The 21,146-nt window shown below is 30.1% G+C and overlaps 2 protein-coding genes and 1 long non-coding RNA gene across 3 annotated transcripts; 1 reads left to right on the forward strand and 2 right to left on the reverse strand.

The window, feature by feature from the left end:
* Positions 1 to 719: 719 nt before the first annotated feature.
* Positions 720 to 1,168, reverse strand: LOC150027814 (uncharacterized). The gene is made up of 3 exons (XR_016520712.1): positions 1,053 to 1,168; positions 884 to 953; positions 720 to 803 (listed from the first exon to the last, which is right to left on the reverse strand). It is a non-coding gene; the product is annotated as an uncharacterized LOC150027814 (long non-coding RNA).
* A 607-nt stretch (positions 1,169 to 1,775) lies between these two features.
* Positions 1,776 to 4,254, reverse strand: LOC150027815 (replication factor C subunit 4-like). The gene is made up of 4 exons (XM_090301919.1): positions 4,188 to 4,254; positions 2,181 to 2,238; positions 2,029 to 2,107; positions 1,776 to 1,946 (listed from the first exon to the last, which is right to left on the reverse strand). Exons 1-4 carry the CDS (start codon positions 4,231 to 4,233, stop codon positions 1,791 to 1,793), a joined length of 339 nt encoding a protein of 112 aa, XP_090158045.1. The 5' UTR covers positions 4,234 to 4,254; the 3' UTR covers positions 1,776 to 1,790.
* A 12,782-nt stretch (positions 4,255 to 17,036) lies between these two features.
* LOC150027816 (cyclin-A1-1-like) lies at positions 17,037 to 18,527 on the forward strand. Its single transcript, XM_090301518.1, has 7 exons — positions 17,037 to 17,258; positions 17,339 to 17,475; positions 17,632 to 17,724; positions 17,899 to 18,032; positions 18,117 to 18,192; positions 18,282 to 18,358; positions 18,458 to 18,527. The coding sequence occupies exons 1-7, from the start codon at positions 17,108 to 17,110 to the stop codon at positions 18,525 to 18,527; spliced, it is 738 nt and encodes a 245-aa protein (XP_090157644.1). The 5' UTR covers positions 17,037 to 17,107.
* The last annotated feature ends 2,619 nt before the right edge of the window (positions 18,528 to 21,146 follow it).

Here is a 21,146-nt window from a genome sequence, read left to right on the forward strand (position 1 = left end):
CCTTTTAGTTGCTATAGTTTAAAACATTCTCTTCTGGTTCCTATAATTGCCATGTTTTTACCCTTTGGGTCATTGTTCTCTAAAGTCATACAACGACATTTCAGATTAATGTTGATTAAATGAACCACGTCTCATTCATTTCAAACAATGTTAGCCAACACTTGGCAAGGAGAACGAAAGGGTAAAGAGATGCAAATACAGGGACCAAAATTAGATGTTTTAGGTTATAAGGGCTAAAAGGGGAAATGTTGCAACAATAGGGACCAAAAGAATAATTAAAACTTCATTAGCATTACATGTCAAAATTGATGGAAATCATGGTCATGGTATCTTATGGACATATCTATTATAATTTTGTAGTTAAAATTATTTATTTAGGTGCTTTAAACCTTAGGCTTAGACTTGTTTGATTCCTTGATGTTGGTTGTTATTAATGTGTTCATCTCTCAAACTCTTTTTTTTGTCATTAATTATGAATTTATTCAATTTAGGAGTTCTTATCTTATTTTTCAGCATATATACGTGTGGTATAAAACTTATGCTATGCGTATCATAAAGCTTCAAAATAGCAATTGTCCTATAACTCGCTATAGCTTTTTTGGAGCCAACCACTCCATGGCACTATTTGGATTAATTACTTTCATCATGGTGACTATAATACTCATTAGCTCCTTAAAGATATGAGAATACCAAATTAAGAAGAACATATTAGCATGGAAGACAAGATACCTGCTCACATAGTTGCATATAAAAAAGAACCTTGTAACTTTAGAGTAAGTTTCCATCGTACGCCTCAGGGCATTCTGTACAGCAATTGAAGGTGGTGTGAAACCAGAACACTTTGAGACAGCAACGTTAGAAATGAAAAACATAACAAACATGCCTGAGCATCTTCTGTCATTGAATCAACCTCATCTAGAACAATAATCTTAAATGGTGGACAAGGATGACCCCTGCAATATCAAAACACCATAACAAAGAGGAAGTTATTCAAATCTTACAAGCAGAGAAAGGAGGGGGAAAGACTTTTAAGAGAATTAGATTTCCCATACTTCTTACGCTTGTTAGTACCAACAGCCACAACAGCAAAATCTTTTATCTTTGTACGAACAACATTAATCCCTCTATCATCACTTGCATTCAGCTCCAGCACCCTGGACTTATAGAGCTCAGGTCGGTAATATATAGTTGTTAGAAATTAAATTACATGTGTCATTGTGTCCATCAGCACAACAGATTAGCTTAAGGAAGAAAACGGAAGCATTTTTTACTACCAATGAATCCCAACTCATAAAACAAACAAAATTGACATTTTGATAAATTCAACCCTCAAAATGATCCTCTACTGCATAACATTAGGTCTTTCATTTCTAACAGTTGAACAAAAAATATTCCTAGTAAAATTATTACCGTAAGTTGCTATTAAAGTGATGCACAATTTGCATAGTCTTTGGATCTCTATGACTCAACATGTCAAGAATTCAAAGGTAGTTATATAAATTTTGTGAAAATATTTGAACTTAAGGTATTCCTTAAATTAGATTTGATTTCCTTTTTACTCGGTAAATGATTTCATGGTGAAACTGACTAACAAAGGTTTATTGAAATATTCTTAAGAGTGTAAAGCATATTTTAAGAGAAAGTTTTAACAGATAGTTCATATCACCTTGGTTTCCATTACATGTAGTCAATCTTGGATTCTTGATTAGATATTATTTAGCAGCTCTGTTTATTTTGATCTACAGAGCAACCAAAGCTAGTAGTTGTTAGAGCTGCTTAAGGTCTCTTGATCACAAGAAATTGGCATAACAGTTAGAAATAAACAAGCGCTCTTCTAATTGTGAAAATAAAACTAAAGAGGGATACCCAAAAAGCTGGTGGGCAATTGCAAGAGCAGTAGTTGTTTTTCCAGTGCCGGGAGGACCATAGAAGAGCATGTAGGGGCACTGCAATACAAGATTAGCTTGATTCATTGAGGAAGAGGAGGAGGAGGAAAGGGAAAAGTAGGTATTTGAAAAGGATAATTACACTTCCAGTTTCAAGGGTATTTGTTAGCACTCGAACAACTTCTTCTTGGTGGGCAACATCTTTCACTTTCCTTGGTCGGCTGGGTTACAACATTCAAAATTAGATTTGTACAAAATAAAATATAGAAATAATTGAAAGAGAACTTATGTTACTATTTCTCGACCCATTGCTGAGAGCTCTGCATGATTGAGGCCGTCTTATTTTCACACACTATTAAAAAGAAAAAAGAAAAAGTTTTAAAACAGCATATATCAAGGCAATAACATACCAACACAGTATCATATCAGGGATTGAAACATACAGATAGCTACTAGGAAGTTGCATATCATAATATAGAAAAATGAGGTATGTTAATGATAGATTGATAACAGTTACTATCTTCATTTGGTGTATTAGAACTTAAAACCAGACCCAGTTATGAGAAACCTGATGCGAAGCCTACCAATAGGAAACTTAAGTTGTTTGTAACATAAATGAAAGCAATAGAATATGGATACATAAGATAGTGCATAATAGAATGTGACTTCTATCACTTCTTAAAATATCTTATAATATTTTGAGTGTATCTGATGTACTTAGAGGAAAATCACACATGCAGCAAGTATAAACAGATGGAGTCTGACGTTTAAACTATTTAAAGAGAAACATGGTTAAAAGAGCAGTGTGAAAGATGGACTGAAGGAAAATATAGCCACAACAAAATTTCATAACCTTGCATTGCATATTCTGAAATAGATGTCCAAACAAACAAACACATCACTGAACATAAGAACTAAACAGAAACATATCAGTGACAGTGAACACCACACATCAACCACACAAAAAAAACTATGGGGTCAAAAAACAAAAAGGGAAGACCCTTGATTCAAGTATTCTTGCCACAGAACAAATGAAATTGCAGAGGGAAGCAAAACAAATCAGTCCAAAACCCTTCAGATTGAAAACAACCCCAGACACCAAACACTTGATATTTATATGTTGTTGTTCAAAATCCTTCCTTTTTCATACAGCCTAAATATGAAAATTCTGATACCCAAGTTGAGCGCAAATAAATAGTTCTAACAGAAAACATCTTTGTTATTTTTTAAGCCGATATTCATGTTTCTTTTTCCTTTGGGCTTGTAGCTAGCTAGCTTCAACTCGAATTCCATATCGGTAAGAGAGAGAAAACTTACCAATTATCATAAATATATCATGTACTAACAAATATATAAACAAGTTGCAACTATGTAAGCTTATAAAAGGCAAGCATTAGCATATTTCCTACAAAATCAAATTAGAGCCCTTTCGTAACTGTTGTGTGCTACTAAACATGTGCCAATGCACCAAACAGTTGTAAAGGCAAGCACTGCGACAATGGATGAAAAAGAAAAAACATACACTGATTAAAACATTCAAATAGGAAGATTACGAGAATGAGAGAAGAATAAAATACAGATTATATGACTGAAATGGAACACTTCAGAGGAAGGTCGATAGTAAGTATCACAATTGCGAGTCTGGAGAGGAAGGGTGAAATAATTTGGGATTATGATAGTAAATGGAGGAAAGAGTTTAGAGAGTGAGGGTTTTCTGTTCTTCTTTAGGGTTTAGGTCCCAATTATTTGTGTAAGGAGGGAACATGTTGCGAGAGTATTTTTCCCGCATGTAAAATTTCATCTAATAGAAAAAAATGGATTAAGACCCTTTTAAATTATAAATTAATAAGTTTCATTTTATTTTTAGTTCTTCAAATTTAATATAAACTTTTGAAATTATTTTAAAAAATTAAATATTTAAAATTTCTTGATTTCAGAAAGAGGGTTTCTTTTACACTCCTATATTTTTTCTCCAACCCTACATCTTCTAAAATATCCAAATTATTCTTAATAATTTTAAATGGTTATAAAATAGGATGTTCGGTCAAAGAAAAGAGTCTTCAGAAAAGGAAATCTGAAAAACAAAAACATCAATCTGAAATACTCTTTCTAGGATACATTTATTGATTTCCAAAAATGGAAAAAATATTTAAAATGGTTAGCCCTTTTCAAAAACAGGTTAAGGACTACCTAGACTACCTTTTTTGGAATATATGCACCTTCTCATTTCATTCCAGATTTATCATTTACACAAATATTATGGATTATAAATTCCGAAAGCAACACAAAAATGAATTTTACCTTTCTTCTTCGACGAACAACGTTTCCAAAACCATCCACTAACCATCGCACAGAAAAGAAGCACACATGTTTGTTGATATTTACGGAGAACTCACGCACTAAAATCACCAAAATCGCCCATAATACTCATTGCGGCTTGCTCTGAGCAGTGACAACAAAGAAATGTTTGTTTAGGTTCTTAAAACCTCTTAGGGTTAATTTTGTCAATTCACATTTCTGATGGGATGGTGAGTACAGTAAAAAAATATTTTTAATAGTTCTTGACATTAATTAATAATAAATTATTTTATTTATGCACTTTCCCATTTCATTCTACATTTATCATTTACACAAATATTATGGATTATAAATTTCGAAAGCAACACATAAATGAATCTTACCTTTCTTCTTTGACGAACAACGTTTCCAAAACCATCCACTAACCATAGCACAGAAAAGAAGCACACATGTTTGTTTATATTTACTGAGAACCCACGCACTAAAATCACAAAAATCGCCCAGAATACTCATTGCGGCCTGCTCTGAGCAGTGACAACGAAAATGACAGAGAAGAAATAAATGTTTGTTTAGGTTCTTAAAACCTCTTAGGGTTAATTTTGTCAATTCACATTTCTGATGGGATGGTGAGTACAGTAAAAAAATATATTTTTAATAATTCTTGACATTAATCAATAATAAATTATTTTAAAAATAAAAATCATATATTTTATATTAGAAGAATTAAAATATTTCTTTAAATATTAGGAACGAATATCACATTATCTTAAATTTTAGGAATTAAATACAATGAATTACTAAGTGAAATCTAATTGAACCGAAAAAATATTATAAAAAAAAAATCAAAGAAGAATAAAACCATAATCTAATACTTGATATAGTAAACTTCTTTTAAAAATTATGTAAAACTATATATCTTGTTTAGATAAGTAAAAGTAGATACTTGAATAACCTGGTGAGTGTACTACTAATTAAACTTTCAAACATGATTTAAGTGATTTAAGGCTAATGAAAGTTGTTCATAGTTAATTGGGGACAAGTTTTCACCTAACCAAATTAAGAAAATAATAATAATAAGTTTTTATCCGTGTACATGATAGTTGTAGCAGCAATATGCAATTCAAATTGGTAGACAACTCAAGTGTCAAAATGGTCAATATTTACTAGATTGAAACGAACCAAATAAAAGAGAGCACAACAACACCATTTTGAATGATATTTTTTGAATTTTCCTAAATTTACTCATACACACGTGAGTATATAAGTTAGTATTCTTCAAGTGTAAATGGTTTATGTGTAGCATCAAAAGATGAAGATAAAGATGTGATTTTTTTTTGTGTATTGTAAAAAATCATGAATACAAGGCCGACTTTGCAATTTAATTTTAGAGTTTTTTTTATTTGATCTCCGTTAATAATGATGAAGTCATGTAATAAAGACAAAATATCTATAATAAGATATGACGAGAATTTAGTATATAAAGTATTTTTTCAATAGTATCTATTGGATGTGGAATATACTATTTAACAGTGGTATATTAATTCTATCTTCTATTTAATATTAATTAATTTTTCAAAGTTTATATTATACTTATTAAATCATTTTTTATCACATCAACTTTAGTTATCACATATTTATGGTTAATTGAGATTTTTAAAAAAATAATATTATATATAGAATTAATATTCAATTTAATATAATAATTTAAAAAAAACAATGTTAATATTTTTTTTTAAAATATTCATTTACGTTCGTTCCACACTGTACAAATTAATGTTATTATGTATGTGACATCATCAATAATTATCATGTTTTATGAAGATGTAATAACCATTAAACTTTATTAAAAAAATAAATTAAATTTTTAAAAATAATTATATTAAATTAAATATTATCCTAAATATATTATTTTGATTGGTATGAATAATTACCACCTCTTCTTGAGAGACTCTTAGTCCCATTGTTTCGTAGTGATACTGTTTTTTTTTTAGTGATTGTGTAATTTACTTTCTCTTTTCTACTTCTGATCTCCTCTTTCTGACCTCCTCTTTGTTGACTCTTATTTGCTTATTTTTATTTTTTGTTGTCCTCTTATTTTACATGTGATTTCTCCATAAGTTATTATTAGCACCTTGTCGATGTCAAGAGCAGTATCAAGAGATTTCAATTTTAACAAATCAAAATATTCTCTGTCATTTTAGTTCTTCATCCTCAGACTCTTTATCTACGTACATTTATCATTTCATACTGTGAATATTTATATCACATGTCACTTGTTAACAATTTAATTTAATAAGAGAACACATTCACTTATTTTAAATAAATTATGATTAATTAAAAAAAATTAAAGATTATAAAACTACATTGAAATAAACGTCCATGCAAAAAAGATATATATTTGACTTAAAAAATAAAAAAATACACTATAAAAATATTTAATTTTAATAGAGGTTTGTTAAGTGAGACAGATTTTGAAGATTTTTAAAAAGAAATTATGATTTTTTATTTATTTTCATTATCAGATTCTTCTAAAATTTCATTGTTTTATGAGAGTATAACTTTTAAGTGTTTCAGGCATACTCTTGCTATCTTCATCTTTTAATCTCACTCACACATACAATTTCTTCTTCGCCGAGAGTATTTTTCTTAAATGTTAGAAAATGTGTTGATTTAAGTTTGAAATATGAGACTTTCATATATTAAGACCCAAGCAATGAGAGAGAACCAAAATAAAATAAAAAGGGATTCCTTGTATTAAGGTGTAAGGCAACTATAATTAGATTTCAGCCATGAGAAAATTGGTGGTTTTTTTCTTAAAAGATAATAATTGTCTATTAAATTATAATTTCAATTAGTGAAATTTTAATTGCTGTTTATGGGTCGTGTGTTGGATTATATTTTGACACCTTTTCTATTATTTTGGACTACATTAGACAGTGAGTGTTCTATGTGGTAATAAGGGAATTAAGGTGTGATCGCATCACACCAATAGAAACTAAATGTAATTTTTCAGCAAGATTTCACATTCATGGTTGGTATTACTTAACTCCATAAAGAAAAACATTCTTTTGGGGTCGTATAAAATTTATTGTCATGATTCAACTACTTAAGCTTTTCTAGGAAGTAGAAGAGAACAGTTTCTCATCTGTTTGGTGAAATGGATAAAAAACAAGAACAAGACCAGGAGAACTCAAACATGTATGACATTGATGTTACTATATTAGAATAGATGCATATTTGATAAAAACAGTTATTGATTAAATTTTAAAAACATTTGTATTTCTGTGATTGCTCACTACTTTCAAATCTTATAACAATTACTACTAGAGGCTATATTTTTCAAATTTTAACAGTAGACAAATATGTCTAGTGTATGGTAACCAACTGTGCTATTTAGTTGCCTTATGCATTGCACGGACTATGGATTTCATGCCACCATATTTACAGCATCAATATAAAGATGCTCTTAAGCTAACATGGGGGATCATTTTTCACTTTCTCTTGTTTGTTAGGATGAAACTCCTCTTTTATCTTTTTCTTTCATAACTTATTGTAGGCTTTCCTTTTCATTGTTCCATTGGCATTTAGTTTTTTCTTCTTCTTGGGCTGTTTAGCTTTTACAAGAACAAGGAGAGAGATTCAAAGTCATATTTTGATGTTGAGAGAGTCAATGATGGGTCGAAATTGGTGCTTTTTGTGGACATTGAGAATAGAGAAAGAAGAATACTTGATAAGTTAAAAATTATAAAGAAGGAAAAGACTTCAAAATTCTTTAAATAAAGTTGAGGTTGACAAATTATGCAAGAAGGTACTTAGTTTCAGTTTCATAATTTATATGGACAATTTCAATATTAATTTATGAGTACTTATTTTTCTTACTAATTAATGCTTTTAATTAATTGAAATTGGACAGGTTGCAGTTTTGGAGACTGATGCTTCCACAGGTGGGATTATAGCAGAGGAGGCAGGGAAATCCTAAGAAGCAGCAACCAATGCAAAATTCTAACTCTGTTGTGGTGATCACAGAATGGGAAACTTTTGATTAAGGTAAACCAAAATGCTTCACACACATTACAAATGTATTAGTGAGACATCATGTGATAATGAATTGTTTTTCCTTTAAAGAAAAATGGTTAATCTCTCATTCTAAGACTGCAAATTACACTAAAGTGTAGTTCACATTATTTTCTTTGTACATCTACTTGCACCTTTCATATCTTGTGTTTTATATACGATGATTTGGAGTTCCTCTGGAATGCGTTGTGAAATTATACTTTTGTTCTTATTCTTTTTACCCTTTTCAATTTCTTCATTTGGAGTTGATTATGACTGAAACACTAATGTATTTTGGAGTTTATGTTATCTCATCATTTGAACTTCTCTAAATTGTGATTTTCTATCATTGTTTGTAGCGATATGTGAGTGTATGTTTGATCCATGAATTTCCAATTTAGTTCATTTGATCCATGAATTTATACTCGTACATATTGTTTTCACGTATATCAAGGATATTCTCTGGAGAATATCAATCAACATCTTATAAAATTTTATTAAACAAGTCATATTTGATATTAACATTTTTTTTTCATACAAGCAACTTACACTTCGATTTCATGAGTGCGGGGTGAGTTTAAGGTATTCAATAAGGTAATGCTTGCACTCACTTATACACTATGATCGCTATCAAATCACCTATAAATATATAGTCTTACACACGAGTTGACATGTCTCGGTCTGAGGAAGGTGTGCTGGAGATCCCACATTGACTAGAGATAAGGACATTTCATAGTATATAAGTGAGTGCAAACCTCACTTTATAAACCAATTTCATAAGGTTCAGTCAGACTTAAAGTCAACTTCTTAATATTGTATTAAAGCTTTATTGCGCTCTTTGTACAAACTTACCTATACCTTCACCCAGATGAGAACCCCACAACTCTGCTCGTCTCGCTGGTACTTTACTCCAACAATTTTCACTCGTGGAGTAGGTTAATGCTTACGATATTAAGTGCGAAGAACAAGATCAAGTTCATGGACAACACAACTCCTCAACCTGCGAAAATCGATTCCAGCATTTGGAACAATCTCATAACCAAATATAAATCATCAAGATCTAGAATCTTCATTTGTAGGTAAGAAGTTCATATTAAATAATTTAATTTCCAATAAATAGGATTCTTGACTATGGAACCACAAATCATGTATTTTGTACATTATCTATTTTTACTACTTATCACCGCATTAGTTCTATTCTCATAAAGTTACCTAATGACCATTATGTGTTTGGTAACCATTTTGGAATTGTTCATCTCAATCACATAATTTATCTTACTATTGTGCTGTGCTATATGTTATAGATTTTTCTTTTAACCTTGCTTCAATTTCAAAACTTACCTCCTCTCTTAAATGTAAACTCATATTTTCTTCTCATGAGTGTATATGATACATTTTCTTCTCATTTGAGAGCTAGTTGTTGGTTTGTACATTTTCAATAATTCTCATGAATATAATGTCTCTCCTATCTTCAATTGTGTTGCTCAAAACATTAGGCTTTGACATGATAGGATGGGACACCCCTCTAGTGAAAGTTTAAACTTTTAAAAACATATTATCCTAGCATTTACAGACTTATGTTTGTGATGCTTATCATCAAGCAAAACAAAAAGAAACTTCATTTTTTCTTTAAAAATTCGCATGTTGTTCATATTTTTTATTTGATACATATGGATATATGGGGCCATGTCCTGTTATTTTTATGAATGGTTTTAGATACTTCCTCACTGTTATCGATAATTTTCATTATACTTGGATTTTTTCCTATGCGTGATAAGTTTGAAATCAAAGATAATGTTATGAATTTCAGTTCTTATATTGAAAATCATTTTCAAACAAAGATTAAGACTAAATGTACTGATAATGATGTTGAATTTATGATGAAATATTTTTTTGCATCCAAAGGTATTGTTCACTAAACTACTTCTGTGGAAACACCAAAGAAGAATGGTATTGTTGAGACAAAGCATCAATATCTTTTAAATGTTACTAGAGCTCTTTTTTTCATTCTAAACTTATGTTAATTTTTGGACTTTTTCTATCTAGCATGCTACTTACTTAATAATTTGTATTCATATACCTATTCTTAGTAATACCACTCCGCATGAAAAACAATATGATAAAATTTGTGATCGTTATGTTTTGCGTGTGTTTGGATGTTTATGCTACTCTTGTTTAAACCACATACAAAAGGTTTTCTTTTCCTGAATTTGAAAAATCATAAAATTGAGATTTCTAAACATGTTGTTTTTTATGAAAATCAATTTCCGTACATTATCAAAACATTTTTAGACATGTGTTTTACCTATACATTCAAACATATAATTGAAAATTAAATTGATCAATATATTATGGCATAAAGTCGTCAATATTAAAAGATTATTTAATATGTTAATATATTGGTTGGAGGCGTCAAATTTGATATTTGTTCGTTTTGCTGTCAAATTAAGATGATTCCAACGTAGATATTTTTAACGCTAAAAAATGATAATATAATTGTGGTTAGATGATTCTAAATCATTTCCCAACGAATCCAATAATAAAATCAGTAAATCAATGTTCATAATCTATCTACAAGCAAAATAAGTTAGTAGTAACAATAAAAATAAAAAAGGGGTTGAGATTGTTTAATAAAAAAATATAAAAGAATGATTAAAATAGAAAATAAAAAGCGTTGGTTCCCAAGTTCTTTCACCAATAAATTCTTCATAGGTCATCTAAAGGTTATCATCCTTCAATTCTCACATATAGCTAAACCAGATTAAACATGTGTCAATCTAATTTAACTTGAAGTTCACCAGTAAAGCATCATGTGGCCAATAAATTAATTAGAACATTGCGAACTAACTATGAAATCAAAGTTTAAGATAAAGAAGACTCTTAATCATGCGTTCAAGTACAACCTCTCACAAAAACCAGATTTCTAAGAGATTAGAATATTTAAACAACTACTATAGAAAATTGGAAAAAAAATTATTAATCAAAATTTTAGAACTCAATGAGAAATTATAAAATAATCAATAAAAAATGTTTAGTCTTCCATGCGAAGGCAAAAAAGTTACAAAGAAGAAAAGAAACTAAGAGAAAACCATATGAAGCTCCTGACTTTGTCTTTATTAACAATTTCTCAATTTTCAACTTCTCATAATTCTTGAATTTTGTTTCCTTGTATTTTGCAAAATATTTGCTTCCAATTTTGTTGTTGAGATATTGTAGATTTTATTTTCTCATTCTTTTCCTCATATTTGTTTTCTATTTTGATTCAAATAATCAACTTTGACTTTTGCATATTTGACTCATTTGCAAAGATAAACACTTCCTTTAGACTAATCTAAAAAAACACAAAATTAATACAAAAATTAGTTAAGACCAAAGTAAACACAATTATATGAATAAGAATTAAAATAATGAATTTATTTATTATTATAATCTAATAGTATATAATTAGAACTATTCAGTATGAATAAATATATACTTAAAATTTGAGTTTTTGAAATTGGTCAATGTGTTAGTTGAAAAAATAATGATTAATTAAGTATAAATAAAAATTATTCTTATTGTTGGAACCACGGTCATAATCAAAACAATTATTCAATTTCTCCAATTTTGTTAAATTTAATTTATTATAATAAAATATATATTTGAGTGATATCCTTTTAATTTTTTCCATGTTGCATTCAATTAACATAAATAATGTGATTAATTAATTAAATGAACTAAAATTATAACATTATATTCAACTTTCTTAAATTCAAAATAAATAAAATCAAAAAATTACACCCAATTATAAGTAAACACAATTTTTTTTTAAACTTGAAAATTAAACAAAATTACAAACATTAAAAACAAATAAATCCTAAGTATTGAAAGCCGTACACCGAATAGTTAAATCTTTTAAAAAAAAATATAAACTTGCTATTAAACACGATTTTTTAAAACATAAAAATATGCTAATAAGGACGAACTTAAAAAAAAACATGTTTTTAATTACGACTTTACAAAAGAAAAACAAATTATTTTCAAACCTCCCTCCATACCTTTTTCTTTTACATGTATATTAATTTTGAAAAGTCGATTTTTATTTTTTAAAACTTTTTTAAATAATCTTAATTGAAGTATAATCTCAGTTGCATTTCCGCACTTCAAAATTCTCTCTTTTAGTAGCAACACTTCTATTATTTTTCAACTATAACATTTGGTAGAATAATTTAATCATTTAAGCACATGTGAACAACTTAACAAGAATATTCGTTGTATTCTACCTTCCATAGTGTGAAGATATTTTTTTTTAGTTTTGTAGTCAATTTTTCATCTTAAATTTATTTTGTAATTTCTGAAAAAATAACTAAAAATATAGAAAAAATAAAATGATGCTTTTGCTCAAACTAATAATAGAAGTAAACATAATTTTTTTAAATATCTTTCTACTTTATTTGATACAGTTTTTTCATTATTTAAATGAGAAATAATTTAATCATTTTTTTTATGTTTTTATAAAAAGCTTTCATGTTAGGCATTACTATGTTACTTGACATCTCAACTAGGCTGACACCTTAAGTAAAAACAATCATTTGTCATCATATGAAAAAAGTATTATTAAAAAAAAGGAAGAAAATACAAAAATATGGGAGGACTAGACCAAAACTCATATGTTAACAAAAACGATACATAGGTAGACTATACCTATTAATAAAGAATTCTAATAACAGACTAGATGAAAACCTATTATACCAATGAAATGATTCTCTATGAATAAATCTTAAATTAGCCAACTTATTCGCACACGCATTCCCTTCACGAAAAATATGAGTAACCTTATGATGACTTTTTACGGCAAGTGCACCGCGTTTGTCAGAAGTAATAATTGTCCCTCAAGACGGATATCGATCCCACAAGGAACAATAAATTATCAAGTACAATATTCGCTAAATATAACAACATAACAATAAAAATAGTTTAGAAGTTATTGTGTTGGCACTGATCAATCAGAAAACAAACAAAGAATTAGTTGCTTCAATTGGAAAAATATGGATTAGGTTTCATCTCTCCCACTCTCATGTATTTTGATGTTAATATTGAGTTCTTTGATTGAAATTGATGCCCGTAGAAAATTCATTTATATCGATCTCTCGCATATAAAATTCTTAAGAATGTTTTCCTAAATATTGATCCCTCGCATATTTATAAAAACAAGTTAGAATCACACTCAGACGTTAATGACAAATAACATTTCAAGTTTATCCCTAGCACTCAAATATGCTTAAGTATTGATGTTTAGGTCCAAACCCTAAAAATACATCTCGGTCACGAAAAGTTAAAAAGTAAAACAACAATACCAATAATCAATCAGGAACTGAATATCAATATATAAGATATCACCACAATACATAAGAGTTTGAGCATATTACTCCCAATCCCAAAGGGTAGAATTAGCGACGCATACTTCTATCACCTTCCATTCTCCCAATTGGTTACAATTCACTCTATGGTGTTTTCCTCTCAATCTGGCACACTAGGGTTGAGCCTCTAGCCCTCTATTTATCATAGTTTTCTAGGGTTAGGTTGCTTCCTATGTCGCGCTAATGAGCTAAATGATAAAACATAAAAGAGACTCAATCTTTCTTTGCATCTTTTTCCATTCTGGGACCTTCCGGCTTTATCTTTTTAGCTCAAATTATTCTCCTTTATTCTAAATCTCCAATCTTCCCTATAAATCTGCAATTAACACCAAATTTGGCAATAAAGTGCTTTTATTCAAATAAAGCTCATAAAAATGTAAAAAAGTATAAATTCATAAATTATGGATTATTTTATATGTAAATTAGCAATAAATCCTCATAAGTGCCTATATTTTAATATGAAATATTACTGAAATTAGACACTTATCACCTTAAACCTGATTTTTCCACAGTAATTAAGACAAATATTCTATCGATTACGAAACATTCAAGGAACATTTGTCTTAGCAGTAAACGCAGCACAAACAAAGGCATAGTCACATTCCAGCCAGACATTAGTAAGACCTAACTTTTGAGCTTCCTCCAAAGCATATATAACTCCATAAAATTCAGCAACCAAAATAGTTTGAACATAAAAAAACGCAGAGAAAGCTCCAATAAACTACCCCATACTCCCACGGAAAATACTTCCACAAGCGGCAAGACATGGATAACCCTCATCTAATAAGAAGAGAACGTAGAACTTTACCAGTACGAGTGTTAATACCAAAAAACTTGAGCACATTGAAATTGAACATATCATTCCTCATCGAAGCTTTAGATGAATTACCCACTAGACAAGTTAAATCTTTAATAACCAAAATAGCCATAGAAACCTCAATCTTATCCTGAAAATGAGCATAATTCATCATGCGTCATATCATCCAAATAGAAAAAGTTATCACAGCTAACTTAACCAATTTAACCAACAGACTACCATCACTCTTAATAAAAGAAAGAAAATCATCCTTATTAGATAAATCATAAGTAGGGAAAATGTGTCGAACTCAACTCCAAATACGCAAAACATTAACACATTCAAAAAATAAATGTTAAATAGATTCCTCATGTTTTTCACATAGCGTACACATAGAACAAATATGCAGACCTTTATTTGAATATGCTGATATGTAGGAAGTCACCCATGAAAAACTTTTCAAAGGACAAGAGTTTTGGAAGGAGAAATATATGAAGACCAAATAAATATAATAACACAAATTAACTTAAATAATTTAATACTTTTATTTTTAAAAAAAATAGTATTTTTTTAAAAATTAAAATAGAAAGAAATGAACTTAAAAGTCATATCGTATTAACTTCATTTTTAATAGGAAACTTTATGAGATATATGAGTTTTTAATATATTTTTATTAAAAAAAATTAATATAGATTAAACCTTTTGTTAATTTTAGTCTGTAATTGAATTTAAGAATATTGTTGAAATTAAAAAATATATCAATATAGAAAAAGAATTTATCTATAAAAATATAAAAATATAAAAAAATAACAAAGATTTACTTCATAATACCACTTTAGAATGAGAAAGTCAATAATTTAAAAATTAAAATCATACTTTTTTTTGAAACACAATTTTTTCATTTTGAAATCATTTTTTTAAGTATATCATATTTATATCTATATTTTTTTAAAATATATCTTTCAATAAAGTTAAACTAGAATGATACCATTTTCATAAATTTAACATAAATGTGTAACTTAATTTACACAATTTATATATAAATCATAAATGACAGAGTATTTAATACACCAAGAAGAAGATAATAAACACAAACATTATTAAAAATAAAAAATTATCTCTCTGTGATCCAAAATTTAAATTAATTAATAAATATTTTTAATAGTAAATTTAATTTTGAAATAGATAAAAATATTATTAAAAAGAACAAATTCAATAAATATTGATATGTATTATCAGGAACTCCGAAATAATTTGTCTTATAAAATTCACTGAAATAATCTGTCTTATAAAATTTACCTTTTCATTTTATAAAAATATTTTGATATTATTTGTCATACGTAATTTTTGTATTGACAATTGTCTGAAAATGACTCAAACATACATCCTGCAGTTAAACTTTATTTATATAAAGTCATTAATATATAAAGTCATTTTATATAAACGCTCTTAGAAAATCATCATATATTTTATATGGTGGTCCTAAGATTGGTGGATTCAGATGCAAAACCAACAATGGGTTTCATATATGAAGAGATGGATCGTGCAAAGGAGAAGATTAAGAACAATTTTAATCATATTAAGAAAAGGTAAAAAATTTATAGCTTTTCTCTTTAAAAATTTAATTACTCCTTCTTCTTCTATTACTTATATGATAGTTAGTATTGATTACTATTGAATGAATGTATGTAGCTATGAAGAGGTTTGGAAAATAATTGATGCAAGATGGGATAATCAACTTCATAGGCCTCTGCATGCAGCTGCATACTATCTCAATCCTCAATTTCATTATGAACCTGAGTTTAGATCTGATGATCCTGAGGTGAAAGAAGACTTGTATACATCCATGAGAAGATTGGTTAAGGATGCTGCTGAAAGAAGGATAATTAATGTGCAACTTGTTGAGTATCATTTTGGTAGAGGAGCCTTTGCAATGGATGACGCAAAGGAAAGTAGAAAAACAATACTTCCTGGAGAATGGTGGGAGATGTTTGGGTATAGAACTCCAGAGTTGAAGAGGTTTGCTATCCGAATTCTAAGCTTGACTTGTAGCTCTTCTGGATGTGAGCGAAATTGGAGCTCATTTGAAATGGTAATTGAAGTTATTTATAATTTCTTTATTTAGTTTTATATGGTTAGTTACTAAATTTCCTATTTAATATAGGTTCATACAAAGAGAAGAAACCATTTGCATCCACCACTGCTTCCTCCTCTACCTCCTCCTCTAGAAACCGTTTGCATCCACCACCGCTTCCTCCTCTACCTCCTCCTCTTTAGTCGCTCCTACAAACGTGCCAAAGAAGCGTCCACCTCTCTCTAACCTCACCAACACCGTCGCTCACCGCAACTCTTCCTCTTCGGTACTAATTCCTCTTTTAACTAATTCCGCAAACTTAACACACATCGCAAACAGCTTCATTAACTATTGCTTCTTGCGAATTTCGCATTGCTAGGTTTCGTGCGCAGCTAAACTCGCGAAGACGAAGAAAGAGCCTGTTCCGCTCTGCTCAGGCAATAAAAGGCTTGCGTTGGCGAATGTCAAACCTATTAATGCAGTTGTTTTCCCCAAGGCTAATTCTCTCCCTGCGAGGAATCAAGCTCCTCCTCCTCCACTCGTTGTCACTGTTACTGTTCCTCCTCCGGTGCTGGATGCTTCACCTAGTACATCTGATGCAATGTCGGTTTCTATGGATGAGTCGATGTCTTCTTGTGACTCCTTCAAGAGTCCTGACATTGAATATGTGGACAATAGTGATATTGCGGCTGTTGATTCAATTGAGAGGAAGACGTTCAGCAATCTCAATATCTCTGATTCTGCCGAATCAGGTTTCATTCTGGTCACTTCTACTGAATATAAAATTATCTGCTCATGTTTTTACATTAGATATTGATTGAAGTCTTTGCAGGCAACATTTGTAGTAGAGACATACTTGTTGAGTTGGAAAAAGGGGATAAGTTTGTCAATGTTGATAACAATTACGCGGATCCTCAGCTCTGCGCATCCTTTGCTTGTGATATCTACAAGCACCTTCGTGCGTCTGAGGTATAGTTAAGCTACATTTGAAAAATATATGCAGTGATCTCTGTTATTTTTGTTTTTATGATCAGAGTAAGCAAAGAAAATGTGGCTATTAGAATAATTGCTGTTTATTTTAGAATGTCGTATTGGTCTAATATTTTCTAGTTTTTGAAATATTAGGCAAAGAAAAGGCCTTCCACAGACTTCATGGAGAGAATTCAGAAGGACATAAACCCCAGCATGCGTGCAATATTGATTGACTGGCTTGTGGAGGTAAATGATGTTTGTTGATAACTACACATGTTAAACTCAAACATTATTATATTGCAAATAGGAATATGTAGGTAATATTTTATTCTTGGGGGAACGTCGCTGTTCTTTCCAATAATAGTTCAGTGCCACACCTGGTGTATATGGCTACATGCTAAACTCAGTTTCGGATTGCAGGTGGCTGAAGAGTATAGACTAGTACCTGATACATTGTATTTGACGGTAAACTACATTGACCGGTATCTTTCAGGAAATGTGATGAACAGACAAAGATTACAATTACTTGGTGTTGCCTCCATGATGATTGCCTCGTAAGGAGTCATACAAGTTCCTCGTAATTTTTCTGATTGATGGGGTTTCTAGTATTGATATTGGTTTTTGGTATTTGTTTGCAGTAAATATGAGGAGATTTGTGCACCTCAGGTGGAAGAATTTTGTTACATTACTGATAACACGTACTTCAAAGACGAGGTTTGGTTTGAATTCATTTGAGGCTTCAGGTTAACTGTTTATGTATGTATTTGAGGACCTCACATCTCAAGCAAAATTATCCGATGCAGGTTTTGCAGATGGAATCTGCTGTTTTAAATTTTCTCAAGTTCGAAATGACAGCCCCAACGGTAAAATGTTTCTTAAGGTACTGTAGTTCATAACGGATTAGTATGAGATTGATCGTTTGAAATTATTTCAAGCCGTTCTGATATAAAACTATTTTCTTTCTCGGTATAATTTACAGAAGATTTGTACGTGCAGCCCAAGGAGTTTTTCTCGGTATAACAGTTTTTCTTGTAACAATTATTCCCTAAGAAACAGCACAGACTTAACACAGTTGGAATGTTACTCATTAGTCTGGTGGAGTCAAGCAGAATATGTTAAAAGCATCACATTCAAAGATTACATTATTTGATGTGAAGAGGTTAAGTTAAATTACACATGAAAACTATAAGAAAATAGAAATCATATAACTTAATTGTTTGAAAATTGAGTGTGTTGATCAGGAAATTCCGCTCACCTGCAAGTATGTGATTGCCCGACAAAGATCTCCTTGAGAAAAAGAACTAAGGGTTGAAATAGCCTATGGAAGCAAAGGCATGAAAAATAATCCATTATGATGTAACAAAACCTCTATAGATAAAAGACTGAACATTAAGAATGATACTACATTGTGTGAGAACTAACATGCTTGGTTGGAGAGAAATAGAGGAGAGGGGAGTTGAAGAGGGATTTTAATAAAACTTTTTTGTTTGATTCAAATTCTAAGAGGGAGTGGATTGGGAATGGAGGGGAGCCAAATCCCTCATTCAATTTTTGCTCCCCTCCAATATTGGGGAGATTTGGAGGGGAAGATAAGTCATTTAAAACATTTTAAATGTATTGACAAAAATAATCTTATTTACACTTGGGAACCCAAAATAACAAGGAAATGAAGGTAAATTAATTTTTAAAAAGTCTCCCCTCCCCTTGTGAACCAAACAAGAAACAAGTTGCTTATCCTCTCCATTTATATCCCTCCCCTCCCTTCCTCTTAACTAAACAGAGTATCTAATCAAAATCCCTCATCTTCCTTCCCTTCCCCTCCACTGAACTAAACAGCCCATAAGGTTCTCACCTCAGCATCAAGACAGAGTTCCTCTTCTTTGCATATGTACAAAATCCGGCTGCTCATGATTTCTTCTGACAATGGCTTGAACCTGAATTTTGCACATCTTGAAGCAAGTGGTTCTATAATCATATGGAAAAAAAAATGACAACCATATAATGTATGAAGTCAATGTGTTCTATCCTTGGAAACCATTAACAAGAACAAAAGGAAAAGGACTGTATCAATATATCACATTAACATGGCGTTTGATACCAAAGCAACTTTTCATACATGGGAATCATGATTCCTGATCAATATGAATCTTGAGAATTATGATTCACACAAATGATAAGTTTTATTTGGTTGATCAAATATATTACCAGAAATACTTATACAAGTTTTCTATAATTCAAAGAATAATGTCATTTTTACAAAATTCTTACCACATTAAGTGATTTAATAACAATAACATGATATTCTTTTTTCCATTAAGACTTTCCTTTTAACTAAAGAATGTTAGATTTTCTTCTCCGTAAATGTCCATTCAAAGGAAATGGTGCTGCCTGAAAAATTAATTTTTAAAAGGTTATATAAACTTCCAATCCTTGGACATAGGGATGGCAAATGAACCCATATGTGCGGGCATTATTCAAACCTATCCCGATTTTGACAAGAAATCCTCGCATTAGCTACAGTACGGGTATGGATAATACCCAATTTATTAAATTGGGGATGAGAATGGATATGTACATATCTACCCCGTTTTTTTTTTCATACATTTCCCAGTACTCATCCATGTCCTCATACTCATCCCCATTTTAAATTACTAAAACACTTTTAATTTATTAGGTAATTTAAAAAACTTATATTAAGTTTTCTTTGGTCCTTAGTTTTGTAACTTATTTCTAGGTCTTACATTTGGTCATTTTTACTCTTTTCTATAATTATTTGACCTTTATTCAATTGTTATTTAATACTCTAATTTGATATTTATACAATTATAATTTTTTTTCTTGATATTTGACATTAGAGAAAATAAAATTCATATCCTATTAATATTTAATACTTGATAATATCATGTTTCTTTAATGTGATTTTTATTTTTTATAAAAAAAATATTTAATTAAAATGTGTGTTAGAGATCTCACATCAACTAAAGATTAGAGCATTTCTTAACATGGTATCCAAATCATTTCGAATCTATCCTAGCGAGAGTTTCCTATGCCTATCGTGTCACCCGCTATCGAGCTGCTATCAGACCATCCATAAATATAAATATATAGTCTCACGCACGAGTTGATAGTTTCAACGTGAGGAGGGTGTGTTGGATATCTCATGTCGACTAGACATTAGAGGTTTTCTTAATAATGTGAAACAATGTTATTCAAAACCAATTATGGTGGAAACTGACAGAGGAATTTCTAATCAATGCCACAACATGGCAATGACAATGCGAGTTTGTCATGGCAGCCACTTTTTGCATCATGAGATACTAGCAGTGAACAAAGATACCATAAAAGACAGAGAGAAGAAGGCTTGCAACGGCAACACAAGATCTAATGAGGTTGTGTGGTTGTTGCACGAGGTTTGATGAGGCTGTGGTGACAGTGGAAAATCAAGAAATTACATGAGATGAGGTGTGGAGTGGCTAAGTTGGAAATGTTTTGTTGCTATTTTAAGTTTGAAATTTGTGGTGTATTTATATATTGAATTTCTTTTGACGCAATGCTTCTGCCATAACCCGTTATGGTTTTTGTTATAACTTCATAAAGGATTGATATTTTCCATTATCAAATCAAATATTGATAACACTGATGTGAAATAGCAAAGGGGCAAGTATGGG

This window comes from Phaseolus vulgaris, chromosome 4, assembly GCF_051622355.1.
Source record: "Phaseolus vulgaris cultivar YP4 chromosome 4, ASM5162235v1, whole genome shotgun sequence".
NCBI lineage: Eukaryota > Viridiplantae > Streptophyta > Magnoliopsida > Fabales > Fabaceae > Phaseolus > Phaseolus vulgaris.

Coding starts and splice junctions, on each gene's coding strand:
- LOC150027815 (XM_090301919.1), bottom strand. CDS start 4,233: ATGGTTAGTGGATGGTTTTGGAAACGTTGTTCGTCGAAGAAGAAAG. Junction 2,239..4,187: donor TTGTTCGTCGAAGAAGAAAG/GTAAAATTCATT, acceptor TCTTTTTAATAG/TGTGTGAAAATAAGACGGCC. Junction 2,108..2,180: donor CAGCAATGGGTCGAGAAATA/GTAACATAAGTT, acceptor GTTGTAACCCAG/CCGACCAAGGAAAGTGAAAG.
- LOC150027816 (XM_090301518.1), top strand. CDS start 17,108: ATGTCGGTTTCTATGGATGAGTCGATGTCTTCTTGTGACTCCTTCAAG. Junction 18,193..18,281: donor ACACGTACTTCAAAGACGAG/GTTTGGTTTGAA, acceptor TATCCGATGCAG/GTTTTGCAGATGGAATCTGC. Junction 18,359..18,457: donor ACGGTAAAATGTTTCTTAAG/GTACTGTAGTTC, acceptor TATAATTTACAG/AAGATTTGTACGTGCAGCCC.